The sequence below is a fragment of the Hippopotamus amphibius genome, chromosome 1 (assembly GCF_030028045.1).
Source record: "Hippopotamus amphibius kiboko isolate mHipAmp2 chromosome 1, mHipAmp2.hap2, whole genome shotgun sequence".
NCBI classification, from domain to species: Eukaryota; Metazoa; Chordata; class Mammalia; order Artiodactyla; family Hippopotamidae; genus Hippopotamus; species Hippopotamus amphibius.
The window spans coordinates 74268279-74295522 of NC_080186.1; the positions used below are offsets into that span (position 1 = coordinate 74268279).

A 27244-nucleotide genomic window follows, 5' to 3' on the forward strand; every position below is an offset into this window, starting at 1 on the left:
CACACTGTTTCTTTCTTTTTTAGCATAAAACTGTCAAAACCCTGTGCTGGCACAGTAGCTAGCATGACTTCTCTTAAAAAGAACCTTTTTGGTTTTAAAATATTATATGAACCATGCAAGGCAAGAAATAAAAAAGAACACTGAGTGTCAACAAAAAGAAAAGAAACTATTTAAGGCTTTACAGAGGTAATAGGAAGTTTAGTTTAAATATGTCCTCAGTTGAAGTGACAGGATCAGATGTGTCACAGTTTTTTGAGGGTAATAATAGCTATTTCAGGGTTAGATATTTTCTTGGGCTTTAAAACTTGATTTGTAAAATGTATTTCTATTACCTGGGCTTCTTACTGCTTATATATTGTTACTTTTAGCCGCCCTTGCTCTGCTCAGACAACAGTTAAATTACAATAAACTGTTTATATCTGAGGATTTATTCTTCCTGTAGAGACAAAAATTTTTCTCTTATGGAATTAAAGCAAATATACTAATACTCTGCTCCTGCTAAATGTGGCATTACTTCTGTTGTCCAGGGGCAATTACACTGGCAAAACAGTTTAAAACCTCATTTTAGTTCAGTATTAATGGAATAGTGAGGATAAATCCCTGCCCCCATTGCTGCTGACTTCCTTTTCATCCTATTCTCCTTTGTGTGTGTATGTGCCTCTGTGTATAACTATACCTGGAAATTTCTAATTAAGTGACTAAAATCTGCTTTTATGTTTGCTACCGGTAGATACAAGACTCCAGGTAAAGATGGAAACCATCAGTGGGTTATTCAGCACAAATTAATAAAGACAATGACTGGAGAAAAGTACAGAAAAAAGAAAAAAGATCATATGTTGAGTTGAGAAAGTATAGCTCATATATTAAGCCTGACTTCTGAATGTAAAGAAATAGAGAAAATTATTCGATTGTGATAGATAACCATCTAGTTGAATATAATTTTTTCACAAATATTTTCTATTATTAGTAGTTATACGGCCTCTAGAATGCTTCTGCCTTCTTGTTAACCTTTCTTCTAAAATTGTTCCCAGATCTCTCAGTGGTAAATGAGATTCCTTTTACTGCTGTGTTTTATTGTAAGATCTTAAAAAATTACGCATTGTGCAAATTGAAATCATAAACTTAGAGTAGAAACGGACTTACTTAATAGTTTGTAGTAGGAAGCTCCAACTAAACATAAAGAATCTCTTTACTTTCCTTTTTCATACTTTTCATGTAACTTTTCAATTATTCTTGAAATAGAACTTAATGTCCATGTGAAATATTTCTATTAATCAAATACTTATAATACTTGTGGTATCAAATAATATAGTATTTACAGGCATAACCTAAAGGGCTCTGACTGTGAAAAGTATTGTTGATTGCAGTTTGAAGGAGATAAGGGATTAGTTTACAGTGTTTACCCTGTTAAATCTATTATTAAAGAGTTATTTGCATTATCAGTTGGTTGCACGTTGGTATTAGGATTTGGCACATTTATCAAATAGCTGAAGCAGCTGACTGATTCAGAATTCTCAGGACATAGCCTTATTATCAAGAATTGACAAACTGAGCTACATAAATTTTTGTCTGATCAACACTTTAATTATAAATTAAAGTTGCACAAGTTGTAAAGCTTTGTAAATCATTTTTTTCTCTCTAATTTAGGAATAACTTTTTAAATTCTTTGCCTGAAGAAATGGAATCTTTGATAAGACTACAAACAATCAACCTTTCCTTTAATAGGTAAGAAACAGAACAGACAAATCTGAGTAAGAATTATTCTGTGGAAAATTTGTAGGTCTTACTAGAGAATACCACTAAAAGAGCCAAATAAACAAAAAGGGCCTATGTTTTTTCTTTATTTAAATATCCAGGTTTATTTTCACTTAGTTCTATTTAGAATTAAAAGTGATGTTGCTTTTTTATAATTTTCACAACTGATGTCTAGTAGACTTTTTGTTCCTTTTAACCATTTTAAGAATCATGTAACCTAGCAGGAAGACAAATATGCAAATAAATAATTCTAATTGCTATTGTGGAAGCACAGTGCATTGACATAAGTATTTCCAGAGATTACTTGAAGGTAGGGGAGATAGCTCTGAAATTGAGGCTTGGAAAATAGACATTTGCCAGACACACAGGGTATGGCATCCCATGCAGAGCAAATAGCATGTACTAAGGCACAAGGATATGAGAAAATGATGTGTTTAGGACACTTCAAGAAGTTCAATATGACTCGGTTCATAAAGTGAGGAAATAGAAGAGTAGAAGTAACAAATGAAACTGGGCATGTAAGCAGTAGCCAGCCCTTTAAAAGCTTTCCTTGCCTAGTGAAATTTAGGTGTTATTCTGTAAACACTATGAAGATACTACTAATAATTAAGAATAGCTAATATTGGGAGCTTATTTATTAATATTTATTATCTGTTGACAGTAAGTACTTTACATGTATTACCTCATTTAATCCTCACAAAAGTCCTACATGGTAAATTCTGTTATTATGTCCATTTAGAAACTGAGGATTAGGAATTAAGTAACTCCCTAAGGTTTACATCAATTATAGAGCTGGGATTTGCACCCAGGTGTTTTGACTCCAGAAGTTGGGCTCTTAACAACTATGTCATATTGTTTCCTATGATAAAAGTTGATTCTGGTAACAATTTAATATAAATGTTAGTAACTAACATTTATTGTGTTACAGATACTGTCCCAAGGTCTTCATATGCATTCATTTAATCCTTATAACAAGTATTTAAGTTTAGTACTATTATTATTCCTCATTTACAGATGAGGAATCTGAAGCACAGTGATGTTAAAATATTGCCTATTTAGTTTTTTGTTCTGTCCACTTTATTATTTGTGTTTTCTCGGATATAGGTTATACCACTGTTGTCATTATTTAAAAATATATGCATTTTTCAGATTTCTTCTAATTTTTATTTGTGAATTGAACTATCAGTTCTCTATTGAGTTGTCTATTGAGCTATCAATTGCGTTGTTAATTAATGTCTTTTGGGGAGCTGGCAAAACCTAACCCTAACATCCATGTTAGCTGATAAGCTACATCTTTTTTAACTACCTTGTTCATGGATTGCGGGGGAAGAAGAGGAGGTACTACTTAGGGTGGTTTGGTCCATCTGTACTCCTTGTTATTGACTCTCTGATCCCTCTGTAACTTCAGAGCTGCCTTGAGTTTACCCTTCATTATTGCTTTTTTTTTTTTTTTAAACATCAGGGCAGCAAAGGAAGGGCAGTATGCAGAAGTGAAAGGCCACAGCTATAAAGCTCTCCTTCAGCCCATCCTTGTCTTTTCTAGGGGAGGCAGCATTTTGCCTCACAATAAAACCATGCTAGCTTATGTCCCCCGAGAGGTCCTTAGGGATTTTGTATTAATTACTGAGAATTGTTCTGAGAGCCATCAGCTTTCCCATCTCTCTTGTGGCATTTTCAGGGTTTCTTTGGATGAGGAAGCCAGCAGCCTATAGTAATTTTGTCATTTTTTTCAAAAGCCAAAATGAGTGTAGTGAAAAAGCGGCAAAACTAGTCATCTTTGAAGCTTAAGTCAAAGCGAAGTATAAATCTCTTTTACTTAAGATATTGGCAGTGATTCTCTTTCATAAGAAGTAAAAGTGAACTAAGGAAGAATACCTACATGGAGACATTTTACAGGAGCATTTCAGGAAGATGTCCTTGTCTCCTGAATGAGAAAAGAAAAACATGGGAGAATTTACTCCAAACTTTTGTTTGATTTTGTACTTAAATAAATAAAAACTGTTACAGGTCTGTCCACCTAACACATATTTCAAGATTTCCAAAATTAATCCATTTTCTAAAACTTTCTGAAAATTTTAAATGCTGAACTTATACCGAATATTAAAAACTTACATTAAGAAAACTTTATCTCATGATATCAAACTTAGGACCATCTACTTGAAGGAATGACTTTGCTTCTGATTCCAATTTATTTAGTTGTTCTGTTCATATTTTAATAGGTTCAAAATACTACCTGAAGTTTTGTATCGAATTCCCACACTGGAAACAATTTTGATTAGTAACAATCAGGTTGGATCTGTGGACCCTCAACAAATGAAGACAATGGAAAATCTGATCACATTGGATCTTCAAAATAATGATCTCCTACAAATTCCACCAGAGCTTGGCAATTGTGTGAACTTAAGGTAAATGCACCATTCTACTAAGTTTTTTCATTCGATTTGTTGAAGCATTGTTTTTGTTTTTTGAGGTACTCTTGCAGGCAAGTTGAAATAAAAAATTTAATGTCCTGTTAAAAATAACAGGTAACAAAACTCCAAATTCCTATTCTGTTTTTCAGATTTTACCAAATATAATTTTAGTTTTGTTTATACACTATGATATATGTATAAATATAGTAATTGTTTTTAATGATACTTCCTTATCACTATGTGTGTGTATAATCTGAAACGCTACTTCATAAAAATGTCAGGGAAATATAAATTCCCTTGGCTGTGCACATAGGGCAGGGGTCCCCAACCTGTGAGCCACAGACTGGTAGGAACTGGGCCGCACAGCAGGAGGAGAGTGGCAGGCAAGTAAGCAAACCTTCGTCTGCTGCTCCCCATTACTCGAATTACTGCCGGAACCACCTCCCACCCCCACCCCCACCCCAGTCCTTGGAAAAATTGCCTTCCGTGAAACCAGTCCCTGGTGCCAGAAGGTTGGGGACCACTGATATAGGGCTTTTCAAAATCTGATTACAGACTACTACCATTTATTTCAAGCCCAGAATAGTCTTTCCTAGTCTGTGTTTGCTGTTATCTCAGCCTCAAGTGCTTTTACCCTGCTTTTATCAGTAACTAATCTAATTATCACCTTTGAAAACCTTTCCGATATTCCAGGCAGAGTTAATCCCTCCTCTAATTTCCCATCTTGCTTTGTTTGGACTCATTTATACCATTTCTTTGTCCTCCTTTGGAAAAGGGTTATCCCAGTGCTTAGAACATAGTAAGCACCTAATAAGTGCTTGTTAAGTGAATATAAAGGGAATTTGAGACATGAACAGAAAGTCCTATAGTTAAAGTGTGTTAGAAAATTTTAATTATTGAAAACTGCATATGATGGTTTAGCATATTTTACTTTACTAGGGCAGCACTGGTATCTTTCTCTGGTACCTCATATTACTGAATTAGACAAGTAGGCTGATTCTTGTTGTGTGCGATAGTTATATTCTATAAAGTCTCTGTGAACACCAAATTAGGGAATACTGAACCGTTATTCCCTAGAGGAATAGACTCTTTCAAGCTTCTAGTCATATTTTCATCAACCAGTTAACAAATAACCTTACGTGTGTTTCTGCATTAAGACCCCTTATTTAATATTGTCAATTCATTAATATTGAAGTATGGCCAAACAGCACTCTAATTTATGCCTGAATGAAGCTTATCTAACATATGTATTTTCTCTGTAAGATACATGACATCCTTCTTGTGCTTAGAAAAACTAGACTATACTTCAGCATTATGCTTGCAGGCCATATTAAACAGTGAAATCACCAAGAAAAAGTACAATAATACAAAAAATGTCATGCTAAGTAGACCATGTAAGGAACATTTGTTTACAGTATGGGAACTGAAACAAAAAAGGCAGAGTATCACCTTGTTTGACCTCAGTTGGAAATGTGCCTGTCAAGCGACTCAAATTTTTTGTGGCTCTGTGCATGTCCAAAATAACCTTCAAAATGCCACATGTATTAATTTGGGGGTTACAAATAAATTTTAGAGAGTAGGCAAATTAGCCAACTTGGAGTCTGTGAGTAATGAAGATTGAACGTAATTAACTTTTTTTCTGTAAACTAAGAAAATCATTCTTTAAAATAATTCCCAAGGCACAAAGGAATATTTGAAGATATAATTTAGATCTACTGTATAATAGGTTGTAAATCCTTTGACTTTTGTTTACATAAACACTTGTTATTGAAAATTAATATGAAAGTCTCTATCTTATAATTTAAAATATTTCATTAAAGAAACAAGTCAACCAGCCCTTAGATGGTGAACTGAACCTCATTTCAGAACATGTAAATAGATTTTATATATGCCTCTGGTCAAGGGAAGGGAGTACGAAGGCAGACGTGTTAATGTTACCAGTGTAGAAAATGATGTATCTGCTGTGTTATAGCCTTTGGTATAAGTATTTGTCAGTTTGCTCTTTCTAGCACTTGTGTAAATATAATTCAGCCATTTAGTATATGGTCATTATAGGACTGAGAAGGTGTTGGGTAAAATGATGGTTCATATCACACCTCTTCTATTTAATAGCTGTGTGATCTTGGACAAGATTTTCTTACCTTACTGAACTTGTGTTTCCTTACCTATATAATAGAAATATTAGGGTTCTTAAGATAATTAAGAGATTCAGTGAATGTAAGTTACTTAGAATAGTACCTTTCGCAAAATAAGTATTCAATTAATGTTGTTTCAGTCATTATTGTAGTTATAATTTCAACTGTTTAAATGCTTAGATTTGAAAAGGGACACATTTTTAAAAATACACAAATTTTACTTATAAAATAGCAAATGAAATTAGAAGAAAAGCCTCCCTAATGGAAAATGTTAAAATTCTTAATTTCTCTCCTTTGTTTAGGACACTGTTACTAGATGGGAATCCGTTCCGCGTTCCTCGAGCAGCTATATTAATGAAAGGAACAGCTGCTATTCTGGAATATTTGAGAGACCGAATTCCTACTTAAATTGAGGTTGTTACGTAATCTTGGTCATGTTACTTCTTAGAATTCTTAAATTGATCACTGACATTTTTCTAAGGTATCGTGTACATTTATAATGGTGTGACCACGTATAGTGTTCATACGTTTGTTCTGAATGTTTTGCATGAGATTTATCCTCACTTTCGTTCCCTTGCAACATAGCATTCAAAAGTGAATTTTTATTTATCATAGTTTAATATTTTTATAATGACAAAGCCTTTTTGTAGAAATGGGTTTTTTTTCCCCATTTCTGTTTGTGTTATGTATAATAAGACCAATTGACTTGAATATGACCATCTAATTTCTACCTTTTTATTGGATATAAAATTGAATTTTATTTAATACTGTTCTTTGGCATTTAAAAAAATAAGGCTTTTCTTTATCCATGATAGGACTTTTGTGATGCGGTTGATGCCAGTATAAGTTTCAAATTAATATTTACTCTCTTATTTTTGTTTTAATGTAGTTGAAATTTTTTTCCTAGCCATTTTTCCATGTTTTATGAAATCATTTTGTCAGGGTTTCTGATGTAACAGAAATGCTACATAAGATAGAGTTATTGGTGGAGAAAATAGTAAAAGTGTTGTTATAATTGCTCTCACAATTTTGAATTTAAAACTTGACTGGGTTTTTTGTTTTTTTAAGATGTCTTAGTATTAAGTTTCCATACAATAATCTAGTACTTCTAGACTCAACAAATTTAAAGAAATTGAATCTGCATATTTTTCCCTCAGTGTGAACATTTTAAAAATACCTTTTTTTCTTCAAAAAAAAGTACTGGAATTTTATTAATTTTTATAGATAACAGCAATTGAAAATAATAGCTTATACTACATAGAAATCTTGAAATGTATTTCATTTAAATACTTACTAAGCAAGTATTTGTATATATGATTACTCTGTTGATGTGTTCTAATCCATCCTTGTGGATTTTTTTTTTTATTTCCAGAGTCTTAATTTTTAAATTTGCTTGTAATCTTAATTACTAGATTTTGTAGTCATGTGGTAATTTATATTTGATAAAAATCAAATATAAACATTTGTATTTATACCAAAAATATCAGAAGTAGGCTAGTCAGTCATTATAAAACATACTACGTGATTCTATTAAGTAACCAATCAGTAGAGTGTATATTAGTTTATATAAATAGATGCGTGGATAGGTAAGTAGGAAGATAGACAGATAGGTGGGTGGATGGGTGGATAGACAGATAGCTTTTGGATGATTGAGACATGCTCATATTATGAAAAAAAAATCATTGCTAATAAAGATAAATACTCTGTGTTCATTAAAAAGTTACATTTTTCAAATATTGATTACAATGTTTATGTTTTTGTTTTAAAAGAAACATGCCTTTTCATACAACCGCTCTGTGACTGCCTAAGAAATCTGCTTCTGTATTAAACAAAAGACACTTTACAATAAGGTGACATTTTATTATTTATACAATAGAGACTTTTATGTTATTCAAAACACTTTTTTAAATACTGAAAAAGTTGAGTACACCAAAGCCGAAAAATGGCTCTGCTATACACTGCACAGCATTATTTTAGTCCCTGTATTTTGTGTCTGTACAGAAAGCATCTTCAAAATGCATTCTAATCACATTGTACACCTTTACTGATTAGTGTCAATACATAAAATAAAACTGGAGAATACGGCTTGCATTTGCAAATTAACTGACAAAGTAATTTCACTGATTCAGTAAATTTAAAATATAGATTCGTAGGACTTCTTTGCACATAAAATGAAGCAGCTTTCAAAGTTGTCATGGTCTCATACTGCAAAAAACCATTAACTACATTCACAATCTATGTTAATAAAGTAGTAAATATGTCTTCATTCAGTTTTTATTTACATCAATATGTAGTTCAACTAAAAAGTACTGTTAATTGTGATACAGTAGTTTTTTTAACACATACAAAAATGACAGTTTTTATATATAATTTGAGCTCAAAATCACAATTATCTCAAAATATTAGTTACAATACAGCCATTTCAATTAAACATGTCATGATTTAACTTTTTATAAAATGGTAAAATTTGTTATTAAAGTAAGCAATTTGTTTTGAATTGGCTAGAGTTCACCCATGTAGAAAACCTTAAATGGTAAGAGGTGTTTCCAGCCCCCCCCCCCACCCGAATTTGTATACAGCCACCTAAGCTAGCAAAGAGACAGAAAAGGCCCCAATTTATCAAGATTAAGCCTCTTTTGCTATACTGCTGTGGCTTGTTGTTTCTTCCATAAAAGCTTTACAAGGGGAGTGTCAATAAACTATGCAGTGAAATGCATGCATTAATATACGTCTATGTAAAATGTTAGTGTTTACTCTAGTGCACATTAAAATGTTCACAAAGACTGCAAAAGAAGTCATAAATAAAGAAGCACTTATAAAGACCTACCAATTGCAAATTGTAAACTTGAAAATTACTTGATAATATAATGGAATTTCTTTGAAAACAGATCCCAATTTAAGTTCTTTCTCTGGCTAAAGGAGCTCTAGTTACTTGGCCTTAAGATGTCACTGTTTAGCTGCACATATGGTAGAGAAGTCAGATGTCATAAAAGAATATGAGTCTAGAGACTGTCTTTGTTTTACTGAAATAGTGGCCCAATGTTGCATCACTGCTTAGGATTTTTTTTAAACTTACAGAAGAGTGAAATATTTCACTAACTTAATTATATGAACTCAAATGAAAAATGGAAAATTTGTGTGTGTGCATATGTTTAGCATATGGAAAAATATTGATATAAATAGGTGGAATTAGAGCTTCATTATACAGTAATAAAAGGATTATGCCCCAAAATAACTGAGGTCAAAAGAAATGAATTATCAAATAGTTTAGGAATGAAAGAATTTTCATGGATACTTAAAAAATCAGAAAAACATGGTATCTAGTATCTTTTTAAGTCTTAACAAACCAATTAAAATTTAATCACTATCTTTGTTTAGAATTGCTATCGTTAATTTAATATTTCTTCTCTGAAGAGAAAGAGACCGTAGTTCACATTCTGGTTTACTTACATACAGCTGGGTGGGGGCATACCCTTGGGTGGTTATAAAGTGGGAAAAATGAAACTACAGTACCTGCAAACCTTACTTTTGTAAGGTTATTTTTGATGGTTTTTGAAATTTACAAACAGAATTCAGTAGATTTTTACCTCTGATTTTTCAACTAAGAAAAAATTCCTCTTTCGTATGAAGACAGTGTCATTGTCCTTAAGCTTCCTTTAGTCCCTTCTATATACACTGAGTACAGAGAGAAATTTGATTGGCTCTTGAGAGAAAAATATCTGGTTTATCTATCAATTATCTTTCTCATCAATACTAAGGCTTGCATTTTTGAGGAGGAAAAAGTAGTGGAGGATGTTAAAGGGAAGTGCCTGAGCACCATAAAGCAGTATTAAACACTTATTGCATTCCACTGACACTAGGTGTCATCAAAGCTAAAACCAAGTTTTCTAGAGTAAAACTTAACATACAGCACTCCTTTCTGCCCTGAATAGATGCCTTTCCACGTTCAAGACCAATAACAGTCCTCAGAGTGGAAAGACTGCAAGTATTGAAAATAACATTTTTTTGGCAGTACATTTGGAAAATAAATTACCATAGCAAATACGGGAACTGCTTTATGTTCTATCTGCCTGAGAGTTTCATCTTGGTTTTCCTGTGGACTATTCAAAACGTTACATGATATTTCCTGACTAAATAAGGAAAGGGGAAGAGGGACACAAAGATACAAAGAAATATAATGTGGGTTTTTTTTTTCCATTCATCAAATACTTTCCCTAATCCCTAAAGTTCAGTTGACCTGCATTCATGGGCATTATTTAATGTCATTATTTTACTTGTGCAAAACAAGTGTGCAAAGAAAAACACCTATGTATGTCTATATAGAGACAGAAAACCTGAGTCACAATAAAAAGTCTTTAATATAAGAAAACTTTTCTTAATGTAGGAAAATAACTTTTAAAGGGCCCAAAATACCTTTGTACAATATAATCTGCTAACTTTAAAACTTCAGTGTGCATAAGCATCACATATTTTATATGACCCAACAAATAAAGGAATCATTTACAATTTTCTCAACTATAGCTTAGATACCCATACTTTAATTTCTAACATCTATTTTCATTCCCCTGAATTCATTAACTTTTCTAAAAGAAAAAAGTTAAAAGCACATTCAAATATGAGGACTGTTTAATTTCTGATGAACAGTTCCTGCTTTTTTCTAAATATTGAGGACATAGGAGATTTGTGGTTGCTAGGCACATAACTTAATGGCAAGCCACAAAGAAATTCTAAAATTCAAAAGAAAATATATAATCTATTTTTAAAAGATACATTACTTGGAAAAATATTTTGTGGATAGAGTTGGGCCAAAGTCTGCCTGCTTCATTCTTATTTGCAGGCTCCCTTTCTGCAGATGATTCACTCTTAAAAACTTCCTTTTCTCTACACTCCCATTTCCTTAGCTTTCATTTTATTTCATTTCCTTAGCTTTCCCTGCTTGAACCCTGAATTGTGCCAACTGAAGCTCCGTGGTTCACATTCAGCCACCAGGTACATTGTCTTCTTCACTTAGCTACGTCTTTGGTGTCTCTTCTTCAGGAGCTCAGTTTCTGGGATGACTCCCTTCCCCCCTCTCAGTGTACCACTTAACTACTCATTAGGAGAAAATCTGTCTAAATGTTCCCACTGCCTTATCATTAGACACTGATTTAAGGATAATTCAAGACATACTTATTTCCTGGGCTTTGTACATCTCAGATGCATGCTGAGAATATTTTATAGAAAAATGTGTGCAAATTGTTTCTCCATCTGCCCCCAGATGACATTGTCATTAATTATGCACTTAGGTAAGTCATAGACACTTAGAAGAGGAAGCCATCTGAACCAAAGGTTCAATCCTTGCATATGTAGTTGGATATAAGGGCCCTTCGAATACTTCTATCGACAGGTGAAGGGATTCTGGACAGTGTCCTTGAACGCTGACTTTCCTCTCTGGGGTCAGCGGGCCTGGTTTGAGGAATAGGGTGGGAAAGGCATGTAGTAAGGTACAGGATTAGAGGCATTAGCCTAGGGAACTGTACTCTCTTGCTGCTTTTTTATATGACACTTGCCCAAGGATCACTAGAAGGATTTTGTATTGCGCAGAAGACTAAAAGCAGAGTCACACTTCCTCTGCCAACAGATTTGTTACCATGGGAACCAATGCAGAAAAATGGAAAAACGACAAGAAGCTGAGAATTAAATGTGGAGAAAATTGATAGAGAGTTGGTTTCTACATGGCAATTCGAGCATTGTAGATTTAAAGAAACAGGATGTTCCTGGTGTGGCCAGACAGATGAAAATGGACAAAATGACTTTCCGGTATCTGGTTCTGGAGGCTCTCTGGGGAATGCAGGAAGAAAGCAGTAAGCATGCTGTAGTTTGGATAAGGGGGACTCTGTAAAATCCAGATCCAGCCCTGGTGATGTTGAACTCTTCAGCCCAAATGTTAAATTGACCATATGATCAAAGGTGCCCTTCAATAGGCATGTCCATGCTTAGCTTGATAAACGAAAGCAGCCTACTGCAACAATTCTCACCTTTCCAAAGCCACCATTGCACACCTAATGTGTTATTGCTTGAGACATCTTCCCATATATTAAAAAATAAAAATAAAAAAAAACACAGCTTTCAAATCTGCGGTTCCTACCCCAGAAGGCAGCTATTGTAATCAGCCTAGAATTTAAATTAATTTTATTTAGGAAACAATTATTTCACTTTACCTGATACAACTCCTGTGTACCCGCCTCTGTTATTCTGGAATTGATAATAAACTGATCAAACTAGATGAGGATTCCAACACAATCTATGAAAAGGACTTGGAATTTCAGCCTAATCTGAGAAAATAGACCTACATATTGCACTTTCAGAGGCTTCAAGGAGACATCTGTCCTGTCCCCTAGCTTCTCAAAAGGCTACTTTCTGAAAGCCTATGATTAATGCCTCATTCCTATGACTGCAGCCTTTGGCCCATGTTTAAATGTAACTGCCCTGAGAAGATGAGGGAAGGTCACACTATAGAGGACTTGATTTCACCCTTCCTCGAGAGCTTGTTTTCAGGTAGTAGTGAAACCCTTCACCTGATCCACCCTCCCAACACACACAAATTAAAAACTAAAAACAACATAACCCAGGAAGTAGGAGACAAGCCGTGACTGTATAGTTGCCTTTGGGGTACATCTGACTTCAAATGGTCTGAATAAAATATGCTCTTTGTGCAGTTTAAAGTCCGCTGGACATAGATTTCACTAAAGATGCTTTTTTACTTTCTCACTAATGACTTGCTGTTCTCGTTGTTAGAATTCCTTACTGAATCCTTGACAGTCTCAACAATGAGTTCTTGATATGCCAGAAGCCCATTAAATTTCTGTTTTTCCAAGAGTGCATACAGAGTTCTGAAAGGCCGTAAAACAACTCATTTTTACTACTTGCAGAGGTTGGAGGCAAACTTGATAATAAACAGAAATTTGAGTACAGTGTTCTTGCTTATGCTAAAATAACTTCTTACATCAATATTTTGGTGAATTTCAGGATTTGAGACATCTATACTCCGTTTTTGTGGGTAGCAAGCATTAGAATAACCTGATGCAGGACTAATCTTTAAAGCTACATGAAGCACTAAGGACAGTTCAGCAGATCTCTTTCAGAGACAAGCAAATAAAATATAATAGGGTCTTCACAAGCAGTTATGCCTTTGAATTTGACATATGATAAATAAGAGACTGCTTCTTTCAATTTCTGTTGTCTCTAAAATCAGGCAGCAGATGCTTGGAGGAAGACTAAATGGTCTTCCTTAAACTAAAGAATGATTGGCTTTTTCTGTGTAGAAAAAAAAATTATACCAGTTCTCTCACTGGTGGATCATACCTTGGACAAACTTGAGGTCTCAACCAGGCCGAGAGGCCACCTGACACTATTGTAATTAATTTATGTTCTGTATCATCGCTTCCTTCTTCAGACAAGAATTTGAAACAGTTATCACACATCACATGATGTATTGAGAATTTAAATTTGATTCTTTCACTTTTTAAAATAATTTGATTTCCCTTCTCAATTTCTTGGAGGTTAAGTGATTCCTTGCTATATCACGTACCTCAAAGTTATAGACATAACTTTTACGTAGTTTTCTCTAGTTTATCATACAGTTCTGCACATAGTTCACAAAGAGCCCGTATTAAGACATTTATTGCTTTCAGCTACCACAAGTATTTGAAATTAAAAAAGCTTAGTGGAATGACAATGTCTGCATGGAAGACATATGATGAATAAGTCTAGAGATCTAATATGCATGATGGCTATACGTAACAATATTGTACTGAATACTGGAAATGTGCTAAAACAGTCGATTTCAGATGCTCTCAACACACACAAAGGAGATGAGATGTTACTTAGATCAACTGTAGTAATCATTTCACTATGTATTTGTATATCAAATCATCATGTTGTGTACCTTAAATATATACAATTTTTAATAAAAAACTAAAAAAAAAAGGGATCATCACACGCCATAGCTGTCTTTTCTGGATTAAGGTGAGGTGTTGACTAAATAAACACATAGTTCACTTAATAGATGGAAAAAGAAAAAGATAGCATATTGACCACTGACCACATATAGATACTGGGCTTTTTTCCATACCTTTCAACCTTGATCTTAAGTAATATTCCCAAAGCGATACCTGAAAGTCAGAATCCTTCTGATTAAGAATTTAAAAAGCATGATTTTGTTTTCAAATTCAAGCATGCTGCAGAGTCCATTGCAAACAGTTTTAATAAACTCCCATTTTCTATGTTGCTGCACAAAGAAACTAAATTGCTTCAAGGTAAAACCCACTACTTCATCACCAAATGGCAGCTAATTTTCCAGACCATGGTTGGACTCATATACTTTTTGAACTACCCCTCCTCCCCTTTATTATACAGTTGCTGTCCCACCTCTAGGCTAATCCTAACCTAAGTTTGACAGTCCTTGACTTTTAACCTCAAAGAGCAAACAAAAACTCAGGGATTTTGTTACATATAAAAAACCATATCTACTATTTCTCTTGCCAATATCTGAGGAAATTCTTCTTTCAGAATAACTTGAGGGAATTTAGATGGCTTCCACTTCGTAGTGCTTAAAAGATGTTGCCAGGGCAGCTGCAATTGTCCACACTGGAGGACCCTTAGAGAAAGGTGCAGGGATTGACCGCATAGGCATTTCAGCTATACGTTTAAATGGTAAGTGTGAGACTTGGTCTGTATCTGCATAATTCTAGGCACTCTTTAGTTTCCTACTTTCTAAAAATTGTATCATAGGTACTGCTGAAGTTGCATTTTTTACTGAACTCCAATGGGTCCAGTTCTTTGTGTTCTTAAACACAAATAAAGCATCTTCCTAATATGGGGGTGCTTAGTAATAGTAGAGTGTGATCTTTTCCTTATATATGGTACATAAGTATTTAGAATATGCAAGTCTGCCAAGAGTATGTACATTTTTTAAGGTGTTTAAAATACAAATTATTTTAAAGCAAAGATTTCAAGAGACACTAAATGTTAACTGTTCTATTCTCTCCTTTCCTGAGATTGATCTCTTCAAGTGGAACAGTAGGCCTTTGTTATCAGCTTTGGTGCCTTCCCTCCAGGAAGGAGGAGCTGCCCTCGATTTCTGACTTTGACCCCTAAGGGGCAATCCCTAAGCAGGACAAAGACACATGAAAGAGGAAAGCGAAAATTTAGCTAGCCCAGTGACCATCGCTCCCAGATATGATGTGTTCTAGGCCATACTGCAGTGATTTACATTCTGTTGCCTAAGATGCTGTCCTTTTTGGAAAAGAACATATATGAGGGACAGGAGCCTGCCTTGCTAAGGGAATAGAAAAGGATTCCTCATTCACATTAGAAAAACAATAAAGCTGAAAGGAAACATTTGCCATTTTATTATGCTGGGAGAGAAAGTGATAATACACTGTTCTTTGTTCTCCCCTTATATTTTGTACCTACACAGCAGCGTTTATTAGACTTTTTTATGTGTCTGTCTCCCCATTAGACTGTGTTTCTTGAGGGGAGGGACCACAGTTTATTTGTATTTATATTTCCCAATGACCTCAAAATCCTTTGCTCATTAACATATGTTTATTAAATTGAATGCACAGGAAGAAAAAGATTGTTTTAATCACTGATAATTTTTCTTAAAGGATAAACACATAGATTGGCTACAGGGCAAATCTTAGGATAGTTCAGAGGAAGACTTAGGAGAGAATTACTTAACCACCTCTCCAAGCTATAGATCTATTCAAACTTACATACAGGCCTGGATGAATATTCTAGATATGAGTATACATTGTTGTGGGGGTGTAGATGAATGTGCTGGGCGTAATTATGGAGAGTTTAAAAAGAAAAGAAGAAGACGTAGTTCCTTACCTTTCAGTAGTTTATGATGATCTAGGTCCCTAGGTCACAGGGATAGTAACTACATTTTGGGGAAATATGTGAAAACCTAAAAAAAAATAGTACCTGATAGTGTGTGTGTGTGTGTGTGTGTGTGTGTGTGAAAGAGAGTGAGAGACAGAGAGAGACAGAGAGAGTGTCTTGAGTTTGAATTTTTCTGAGAAATGGTCACAGATTTGTAACATTTGCTAACGACATTCATGGTTTTATGAAGAACACAGAGTGATAGTCTGCTAGAGAATCTGTCTTGATTGCAACACTGTGTGATTCTATCAAGTGCAAAATACTTATTGCTAAGTTGAATAACACCACAAGTAAGGCTGAAGATTATGTCCAAAGACTTGCTATAAAAGATAGATAATTTAAAACAAATAGATGGACAGCAAGTAAAATGTTACAAGTCAAGAACAGCTTGTATAATGATAACAGAGAGAAAAAAAATCAAATTTGGAGAATGAGACTTGCCCACGATCTAACAACCTTTTCTTTTACAGGTGATTTCTGGCTTAATGAACATCAATAGAAATAAGTGGAAGCTCGAATATGTCCATCATTCACTTATTTTACAAGAAGGTGGCACAGTTGGATAATCAGCATCCTGGTGGGAGGGGGGCGGCATGGAAGGAGTGTTTCAAAGGGATGCAAGCATTTTAAGCAATGGTTCCTCACAGCATTCTTCTCTTCCCTCAACTGCTTAGGACTCCCCGCCCCAACCCAGCCTTGGTGGTGTTCCCATTTGTTGTACCTAAAAACAGAGCTTCCCAACCTCTACATCATGGCACAGATAGAAAGCAACTATGTTTGTTCTGCATAATTAAATATATAGGTGAGTAAAATAGATAAGGCCTCTCCAAGCCCCAAGTGAAAGCAGTAAGTTACAAGTCCTTGTGCTCTGAGGGGATCAATATCTCAGTACTTGCGGGAACCAAGCTGACTGCTGGATGGAAAACACTGGCCTAGAGATTACTTCCAGGAATACAAAATTAACACTCTCCATACATGATTAAAAAATATATATTTTAGGTACTAGTTGATATCCCAAATCTAGAGGTAGCACAGTACCACAAGCATTAATAAACAAACAAACAAAAAACCACTATTGGAGTACAGAAATAGCTTTCAAGTGACCTTTCTCTCATTCTCAGTACAAATCCTTCCTAATTTTCATTCTAATATTTAGTTCCAGATTCTATAACCAAACCTATCATGAAAAGCTTTTGGAAGTCTGAGAAAGGATGAAAAAGATGATGAAATAGAAAATAAGGCAAATAAAACAAGACAAAAGCTGTATTCAAAAGAATGAAACCATGGTGGATACCTCCTGTATTTGCTTTAAAATGTGTGACCGTGTTGTGTACAATTTAAATTTGTTTAGGAGATATTTTTCTTTTCTGGAAAGAGAGGAAGCGTACTTGGTAAGCATACCCAAGATGGTGCACTAAAATTGGCACAGTTGAGGTCATGGAGAAGTTATAAAGCATCAACCCCAAAGAAGTTTGACTGAATTTGCTAAGAAGATACTGTATTAGTACTGGGTGATCACGCTGGCCAGAAGGAAACTGTTTCCTTTGGGGGAAAACACCAGAGGATTTAAATACTTTTACATAGACTTGGGGAAAGAATACCATGTTTTCTTTCTACTTTTGCATTTGTTTAAAAAAACAAAGATTAAATGGCTGGCAGAGAAACATCACGAATAAGTAGGGCTTTTGGTGGAATTAGTAAAGGGGAAGCCCAAACAAGGATGATGGCTAAGTTATGGGAGTGAGGATATAATTAGCTTAGAAGAAGTAAATAGAATAATTTGGCTTTTAAAACAATGATCTAGACAGAACAGGCCCTGACGTTCTAAGAACCAAAACAGCTTGAGGACACAGGTCACCAAAGCTGCCAAGGCTCTGTGCCTTTAACACCCAGGCATTCTGAATGAAAGAAGGGAGGCTGGGGGAGATTGTAAACTACCCCTTGGATCTGATTATCACTTTATGAGATATATTTTGAAATACATTCCATATTCACTTTATAATAAAGTAAAACCTGATTGTAATATTATGCTAATTACTTGTACACATAGATAAAATGAAAAATCAGGAGTTTATACTAGATAACTTGTTACTGCCAGGTGTCAGCTGGAAATAAAGCCGTATACAGATACATGCATATTCAGATTCAGACTAGTTTTAGAATTATATAATCAAGGTTATGCTAGGCACACTTAATTCCTGATGTTTAAGTTTTGGAGATCTCATTTAAAGATATATATTTTAAATAATTTGTGGCAAATATCTTCCCACATATTTGGAATGAGTATATCTGAAGGAAACTTGTTAAAATGAAGGCAGATAGGCACAAAATATTTGGAAAACTAAAGCAAGTTAGAGAACGATTAAACTGGCAGATGTCATAATGAAACTGAACAACTGGACCATCGAAATTTTAAATCACACATTCACCTGAGGCTGAGAGAGAGAGAGCAGAGTGTCTTTCTCTCTGTGATTGGGTCCTAGGTGGTTGATACAACTGAGAGGTTTAGTCAAAAAATATAGAAACTGCTTAAAATAATCTCAAAGATTTATTTTTTCTTGTATTGTTTAAATTTAGAGCATTATTTCAAATTAAGTCTCTCAAAAGAGTACGGAAAGGGGTGTTAAAAGTCTCATTGACAGTTTATTAATACTTATTTATTAACAGTTATATCAGTACAACAGGTATAAAAATGGACTGTCCAGAGTGTATGGTCATCCAAGCTACGGACTTGCGGACTTAGATATATAATATAGATGTAAGGGCTCCATCTGGTGGCAGCTCTTCCAAACTGCAGACATGTTCCTAAAAAGTGTGGCTCTGTCCAACTATGTATGAGGATACTATTGATATGTTAGACTTGAATCCAGTAATTTAAACCGACGGTCTTATTGGGATGAAACACATGATTTGTTGCTTTATCAGGGTGGCTTACTGAGAGAAAAGGCAGCCTCTTCTCTGCAGGAATTTAATTCCCTGAAGGTCAACAGATGAACCAGATCCTCTCAAGGTCCTTTTCTGTCTTATGATAGAGCAATAATTTTCCTCATTTCTTTGCAGAACTTTTACCTATGGCTATGTTGTTTGATACTGGCTTTTATTTCAGAAAAGTCCTCTGGTAATTTTTTTTTTTTGATATAAATACCAAAAAATTTTAATGATCAAAAACCCCAACGTAAAATCGAAGGAGTGAGTAGTGTAAGAGTTTTTCCCTCCAGAAAGAGAAGGTTGGAATGGTTGTGCACAGTGAGCACTCTCACGGTGGCCAGGAAATGCTCAGGAGTGTTCTCCCAGCTCTTATGAGCTAAGTTTTAGTGATTTTTTTCCTTTACTGAGAATTTACATGACTAAAAAAATTACCCACTACGACACAAAAATAGTTTCTGTCATAAATACAAAGATATTTCTAATATATGCCTTATTTTTAATCCTTCTTTCTACTTCTGGAAGAGTGTCAGGGAAGCCAGCTACCAAGACAAACTGAGAGATGACTCTCCCTGCCAGGAGAGAGCGCTGGAGAGGAAGGGAATTCTGGGGCCAGCTGAAGGAGGCACGTGGTCACCGGGAGATGGGAGGGTGTGTCTGAATTTGGGTCTGATCTCTGCCATCCAATTTCTTTTGCTCCTCTCTGTCAGCATTTTAATCTCCATTCTTTTCCCTTTCTCATTCATACTCCCTTAATAACATTAATTTCTCCCCTTCATCTAGCCTGTTCTTACTCTTTCTCACTTTGCTAAAATATGCTTACTTAAAATACTTAAAGAACTCCCACTATTCTAAAACACTCTTACCCACTTAATTAATTTTACACTTTTCATTTTCACTTCATTTTTGTTCAAACAGAAACTGGCATTCTTTTCCTCATGTAAGTATATAGACACTGGGCTATAAGACCAAAGTGTAGGCTTCTGGGCAGTTTGAGGCACCCTACTATCAAAGAAAATGATGGAAGTTTCCTTCAAAATATACTTATGGCTTCCAGATACAAAATTTCATGAAAAGGAGCCCTAATCAGCCTGTTAGCAAATTCTCCTCACATAAAGAAATTAAAAGGCAGAGGCAGATGGAGTAGTTAGTATTATTAGTATAAACAAAATAGTAAATGAGAAATGGATTTAATGTTTGAGACTATTTCACTCAATTCTGTATATTCAATTTGCTATGAAGCCCAAATAGAGAAATATGGGAAATACTGTTGAGAGAAAACTAAGAAAGAAACGCTTTATTTCCAAGGAAAGCAAGATCCTAAGAGGTAATAAAGGAACTCTGGTTAGGAGCTTACCAACCTACTGTTCTCCTCACTTAGACACTTTTTCTTTTTCCTAAGGGGCTGAATCATATATATTTGCCTCTAATGAAGGCAATGTGTCTAATGGAGCCAATGCCAATGGCAGAATAAATAGTTTTCTTTCTACTTTGAGATGAATAGGCCAGATTTTGACCTCTATAAAAGTCTGGGAAGGGGCATGTGGTTTTATCAAGGTAACCAGATTTTCTGTGATCTATGTAAATAGTTAATCATGTTCATTTTAAAGCTTGTGCAGTGGCCTGAGAATTCTGGCTGGAGTATATGACATTTCACTTTATGGATGAATATGGTGGAATCTGTCCATGAAATGATCCAAAATGCAGGGCGAAAATATTATTATGTTGAACTATGGCCAAAGGCCTGTGGACAGACTTTTCTTTTTTTTATAACAGGCAGCATGAGGCAGTGGGTTCACTAAATTTTAGAGCTAAAATAGGGTTGGGGATTCCCTCTTCTCAACTACCGTTCCCAAGCTCCATCCCTATCACAACTTCGTTATTGCCTACATCTCCAAGTTTTAAAGATAGCTTTGGCAAAGTAATCTACCAAGTCACAGTGTACAGGTGGAAGAACCTTAAATAGGGACCTAAAACTAGATCTAACCATGTAGTTTTGTGTCCTTAGTTCACAGTCACTTCACCTCTCCAGGGCTCAAGCCTATGGTAAAACGAGGGAACTGTGCTTAATTATCTCTAAGATGCCTGTAAGACCAAGACCATGGCTCTATAAGTTCAACCTTAGGCACTCATTTCTCTGAGAGATTTCTGGCATCAACCTGCATGACTCCTTTCAAGAAGAGAAGACCCAAACAAATCAAAAGGATAGATGTATTCCAATTAAATGAACAAAAACCATTTCTTAAACTTTTTGGACAGTCTTAAGGTCCCTAGAACACATAAAATGGAAATTAAATACACCTGTTGAAACACAGCACAAGAACCTAAGAGGTCTTAGCAGAAATGCTGAGGAAGAGAGGAGGATTGCGTTAAAAGGGAGAATTGAAGAAAGAAAAATTAGGAATGGACTGAGAAAGTGCAAGTTTCATGGTTTAAGGCTATTATGTAAATTGAATATCAACTTTCTGTTAATTCAGTATTTTATAAAATGTGTTTATGTGCCAGGCCTATCATCCACTTAATCATTGTACAAATATTTATTGAGCACCTACTATGCTTCTGACACCAGGCCAGGCACTAAGGATACATTGTAAGCGAAACCAGATGTGCCCTCTCCAAGCACTTCTGTCCAGAATGTCTCTTTTAAGTATTGTCCCATCCTCCTATCAGCATACAGGTGATAGGAGAGGAAAGAACAAATATATATCAAACCTCTATGACCGCTGATAGAATGTGATAAGTACTATAAAACATACAAAAACAATATGATGTTATTTATGTGACGGAGAGAAATTTCTTCTAATTAAGAGTAGGGAAAGTTTCATGGAGGTGATGTTTGAGCGGGACCCTGAAGGCTGCACATAATTTTGATAATTTAGAAAGAGAATGGAAAGAGGAAGACATTCCAGTAGAGGGACCACTGTGGGCAAAGGCTGAGTTTAGAAAGTGCCCAGTGAAAGGTAAAGACTTTTAGGTGTCTAAAACATGAGTATGTATAGAATAGGTGGAGAAAACCAAGACTTCCTAGATTCAGATAATCAAACTTTCCTTGGAAGAATAAATAGATGCCTATGATATGTGAGTATGTGTGACCTGACCTCATGCAAACAGTATCTTCATGGGCTGGGCTGAACAGCACATAGTGAAAATACTCTTTACCACACTGAAGGAAAGTGAAGTAAATAAACATGAAATGCAGCCAGCTGAATGAATATTCAACTCATCGCATTTCTGAGGGGGTCGTTCTAATATTGCACCCTATGGACTCACATGATTCCTAATCGTCTATAAGAGGCAGGGGCCTTCGGAGGGACTCTTTGGGGACATTCAACATAGAAGAATCTCTTCAATCAAACACACCAAGCCTTTTAAAATACTGACTTCTCTCTCTTTCCCCCATCATGTCGGGGCATATAGACACAGTGCTGGGCCAGACTGAGGGACATCATTTTTTCTAACAGTCTCTCTCTTCTTTGGAGTGAACAAATTGGCAAAATTCTCTTTCACAGATTCAAAGGATTACAGTTGCTATTCATCTTGTCCAGTAAGGCATCCACTCTGGCCATTTCTAGCCTGTCAAAATATTGTCCTAAGTCTTGGGAAACATTCAGATGGCCTCCCAAAGGCCATAAGACCCAGTAGGGAGACCTATCTGTAGCTCCAAATGGGGAAACCATGCTCAAACCCAAAAGACATTTGACTAAAGAGGCTGCTTCCTTTTGTAATACATGGGCTGAGGGCAGGGACAAAGGGACTCACCACATGGCCTTGTCCTGTCTTTGATCTGGAAGTTCTCTCATCTTTCCACTTGATTGTGAAATTCTGTGCAGAGGAGACCATGTTACAGCCCTTGCAGTGCCTGGTATATAGTTGATGCTCAACAAATATTTATAAACATTGCATTTAATGTTTTTGTTATATTCTTCAATAAAATGTCCCAAAATGTTTTGAATTTATGAAAGACATGCCTTTGGCATCTGAGATTCAGCTACAGTAACTGTTCTCCTATGGAGGAATTACAGGGTTTGCTGATGAAAATAAGTCTCTGTACTAAGATATTTTACTTTAGGTATAGAGATACTTGACTATTTGCAGACTGCTTACTCATCATGTTTTAAAGAAAGAAAAACAACTGGCACAAATAATACAATTGTGCAAGAGTGATAGTTTTAAGAAAAAATATTTGTATTTTCAAAAGTAGAGAGATTAGATGATTCATTTGACTTTTTTTCTCAACACCCTTTCCTACACACATTAAAAATTATGCTAGCTTAAAGAATGAAACATTTTAAAAGCGCTCCCACCCCCCAAAAAAGCGTGAGACCTACAGCCTTAGAGTCACAGGATTTCAATGCTTTCTACATAAACACTGCTTGAATTTCACAATTTTCCACCCTGAGGTACTGCTATTGACAAAAACAAAAGTAGGCAAAAAAACAAAACAAAAAAAACAGTGAGTTTTTCAGCCCAGGATAGTTTGGTATTGGTGTGGCTGCAGAGCTATCCTTCTCATCTGTGCCTGCCTTACATCCAGGTCCACTTCTTATCTTGCTCAGTGCTCAGTGGGTTGTTACAAAGCATGAGCTGACTGTTATACAGCAAAATCCAACAGGGGAAATGCTACCAGATAAAGTAATACTTCCAAAGTTGGAGCCAGTGAATTATTTTCCTTCTCTGTTTTTTACTTCCCATAGACATAGTCTCAGGGAAGGTTATGATAATCACATAGTTAAAAACCCAAGGGTGTCAATACTCCTAGGTTTTCATTTACTCTTTTTTAATAAAAACTTAGAGTGGATTTTCCCCCTCCCTTTATCAGAAATCTCTGAATTCTCCAAAGTAAAAGTTGTACAATTTACACCCTCACAGGATAGTGTTTCCAAACCATTCTCCTGCAGACAGTGTCAAAGGTGGGAACAATTGGAACCTGTCCCCGCAACAATCAGCGGGGAGCCTCAGAGAGAGTCCTCAGTATGGTAAAATTCAACATTTTAAAAACAGAAGTGGAAACAGTTCTATTAAGGCATTGCCACTTTCACCCTTGCACACAAGCTTTGTTTGATGTTGTCAGAGACATGATAAGTGCTCCAGCTTTGAGCCTTGGTTAGTGCTACTACTCCAGGTTTCTTGATCACCCAAGAAAGTTCCTCCCAAACTGGAAGCTGGGATCATCAGCTGATACTCAGGGGTCTCCAAACAGAACTCTAAGGGGGCCTCTTATCCTTGTGTCAGCAGGACAGAAGCAGCCATCCACTGCCTTTGGAACATCATGGGGAGTTGAAGGAATAGATCTACAGCAGCAACAGCAGCGAGGAAGAGAGGTCAGTTCTGCATACTAGAAACAAAAATGCCCCCAGAAGGTTCAGAATATAACTAGAAAACGCGATTGTTTCTGCCTTAGATTTGTACAGTGGCGTGTTTCCAAAAAATATACTCTGAATAGTTTAGATCAAAGGAAGCTGAAAGATGGCACAGGAGAGCCGATACCCAGGATCTCCTATAATATTGACCTACATGCTTTCTTTGGTGCACATTTATTTTCCCACAGCCCACATTCTATTTTCTTGCTATAAAGTATACTTGGGGGATGGTTTTGCTGAGTGATGGGGAAATACTCTGGGCCAAGTCAGGATGCCTTTCTTAATGGAAGGTGTATTGCTGAGGAAAAAAGTTCATATGAGTGATCTTGAATCTGAAGATTTCCCCCCAATTCCCAGATGATCAGGTAACTACAGCCATAAGAGAGGGCACATTACCGACCCAGTGTTTGAACATTTTATTAAGCCCCAGGATGATTTAGCATTTCTGTGAGAGGAACTTTACTAGACACTCAGCCCTACTTTTCTCGATACTACGTAAAGGACCCATCTTCTTAACTTATTAGATTTCTTTATTTGCATAATTTTTTATTGACCCAGTGTTTCAGTAAACCTGCTATTTAGTCAGTACATCAGGAACCAGTCAAACATGTTGTCTGATTGAGTTTACCAAAGACTTAGGGTGGCAGTCCTCTACCAATGTGGCTTTTTATCTGGTTACATTGTATTGCCCTGAGTGTATCTGTCAGAATAGACATTCTTGATCTGTGCATCAATGAGAGGCAGAAATATATCGAGGACAGCATTAAAAGCCAATGGAAAGACAAGTTGGCAAACACACTGTGTTTTTGAAAGCTTTAAACTGTGGTGGAGATATTAAATTGATTTTACGATTAAAAGTAAAATGTTTTTCTGGTTTCCTTCTTCAATCATTTTGGCAAATTCATATACTTTTCACCTAATATTTGAATATATAAAACTAATTTCTTCAAAGCTTTCCTCTCTTTGAATACGCCCTCTCTTTAAGCTCACCTAGTAAAAGATATTTCAGTCCTACTTTCAAAAAGTAATTATATTAGTGATATATGTGAAATCATCTTTAAGATTAAGAACTAATTAGTGCTGATTTGTCACCCTGTCTTTAAAACTGCTCTCCATCCTGAAGGTGGTAGTCCAACACAAGGCCCAAGAAACAACCAGATTGTTTGACATCTATGTAATTATAATTCTCATTAACTGGGATACAGATATCTTATAGATTTCAATGAACAATAACTTAGCATGATATAAATATTTGTATATTATACTGACTTTCAATATTCCTTGTCAAAAGTACCCTTATATTTTGAAATTGTTATGTGTGTTTAGGTAGCTTGTGTTGTCTGGCAGGCTGGAATTATCATAAGATCTTTTGTGACAATGTATGGTAAGCCACGTAAATACAGAGTTTTAAAAATTGTCCACTGATGTCTATCCGGCTTGCAAAATCTGCAGCAATTCTACTAATAATTTTCAGTGCTTATTCTTTCCACCTCTGATTTTTCTCGTTCCCCTCCATTGTCTTACTGATCTGTCAGGTATAGGACAGCTTCCTTAGCAGAAAGATTCCAATAAAAATCAAAGACTGAGGTGAGTCTATTGGAGTCATCATGATTTCCACTCCTTTTTTGTGGTTGTTGATTTTTCTTTTTTTTAAAGGCACACCCTTAACTTTTTATATATATATATATTTGTTAAAATAAACCAGATTCTAATTTCAGACAGCAAAACCAGTTATCCAAAAAAGGCAATACTCAAAAAATCAGTGTATTATTGGTTTTGGTCACCCGTGGCATCAATTGGACTTTTTCCCCCTTAAGTGATCAGTGACTTTTTTCAGTCCACCTAAAAAAAATACCTCTTTCCATTATTACCTGCCTTTTTTCAGTATGCAGCATGGCAGTGCAATTGACAATGAGGTGCTTTGGCACATCAGATTTCTTTTCCACTTGGCCAGGGATCCCTTTTCTCTTTTCCTCATTTCCTGAGAACAGGAAGGATTAAAGCAGGGCCCAAGACAATGCTGTCACATCAGGAGTGGTAGAGCTGTTTACTAGGGTCATGATCCTCTCAGCTTGGCCTCAGAAGCATCTCCTGAAGCCCTGGGTTTGATGTGGAAACCTGACATAGAAAAAAAGACTTGGGAAGTCCTTTATCTGGCTCTTCTCCCACCTCTCCCATGAAAGATTAAACAAAACTAATGGGATGATTGGAGGTGCTTCATTGCCACTGAACTTCACCCATGAGTTTGTTTTCCTTTAAGTGATCTCTCGAGGCCAGTGAGGGCCTCTATCTTGATTAATGACGATCATCCTATAATAGTGGCTGAATATGGTGTGAGTTTTTGACAAAGAAAAAATTAGGCTCTGAAAGACATTTCTCATCAGAAACTATCAATATATTAAAATGCATTTAAAAGTTACTTCTGGGAAGCATATTAAATAGGCCAATCATTTAATCATTTGCTAAATGTCAAAGCCTATAAAATCATAGTATAATGTCACCCTGACATAAAGCAACATCAAAATTAGTGCATCATCTATAAAGTGAAGTATCATTTGCCTTCAAGTGACAAATTCTATTGCCAAAAAAATACCACTGTACTTCTAATAAGTGACACTCATTTTAATAGACCCTACAAAAATACAGTATTTTCAATGTCCCCATAAAACAGTTAACTTACAAATATTACTCTCAGAGCTTTGGTAACATCAATATGTGACACTATTGTGAA

General features: G+C 35.5%; 1 protein-coding gene across 5 annotated transcripts in view; it reads left to right on the forward strand.

Moving 5' to 3' along the window:
* The window catches only part of LRRC40 (leucine rich repeat containing 40), a 54541-nt gene extending 47447 nt beyond the window's left edge, over nucleotides 1–7094 (forward strand). For all 5 annotated transcript variants that reach the window (XM_057716500.1, XM_057716507.1, XM_057716516.1 and 2 more), the window contains 3 exons: nucleotides 1648–1725; nucleotides 3975–4160; nucleotides 6604–7094. In XM_057716500.1, the coding sequence (XP_057572483.1) occupies nucleotides 1648–1725; nucleotides 3975–4160; nucleotides 6604–6709 (370 nt within the window). In that variant the 3' untranslated portion in view covers nucleotides 6710–7094. The remainder of the gene's footprint in view (nucleotides 1–1647; nucleotides 1726–3974; nucleotides 4161–6603) is intronic.
* Nucleotides 7095–27244: the final 20150 nt, after the last annotated feature.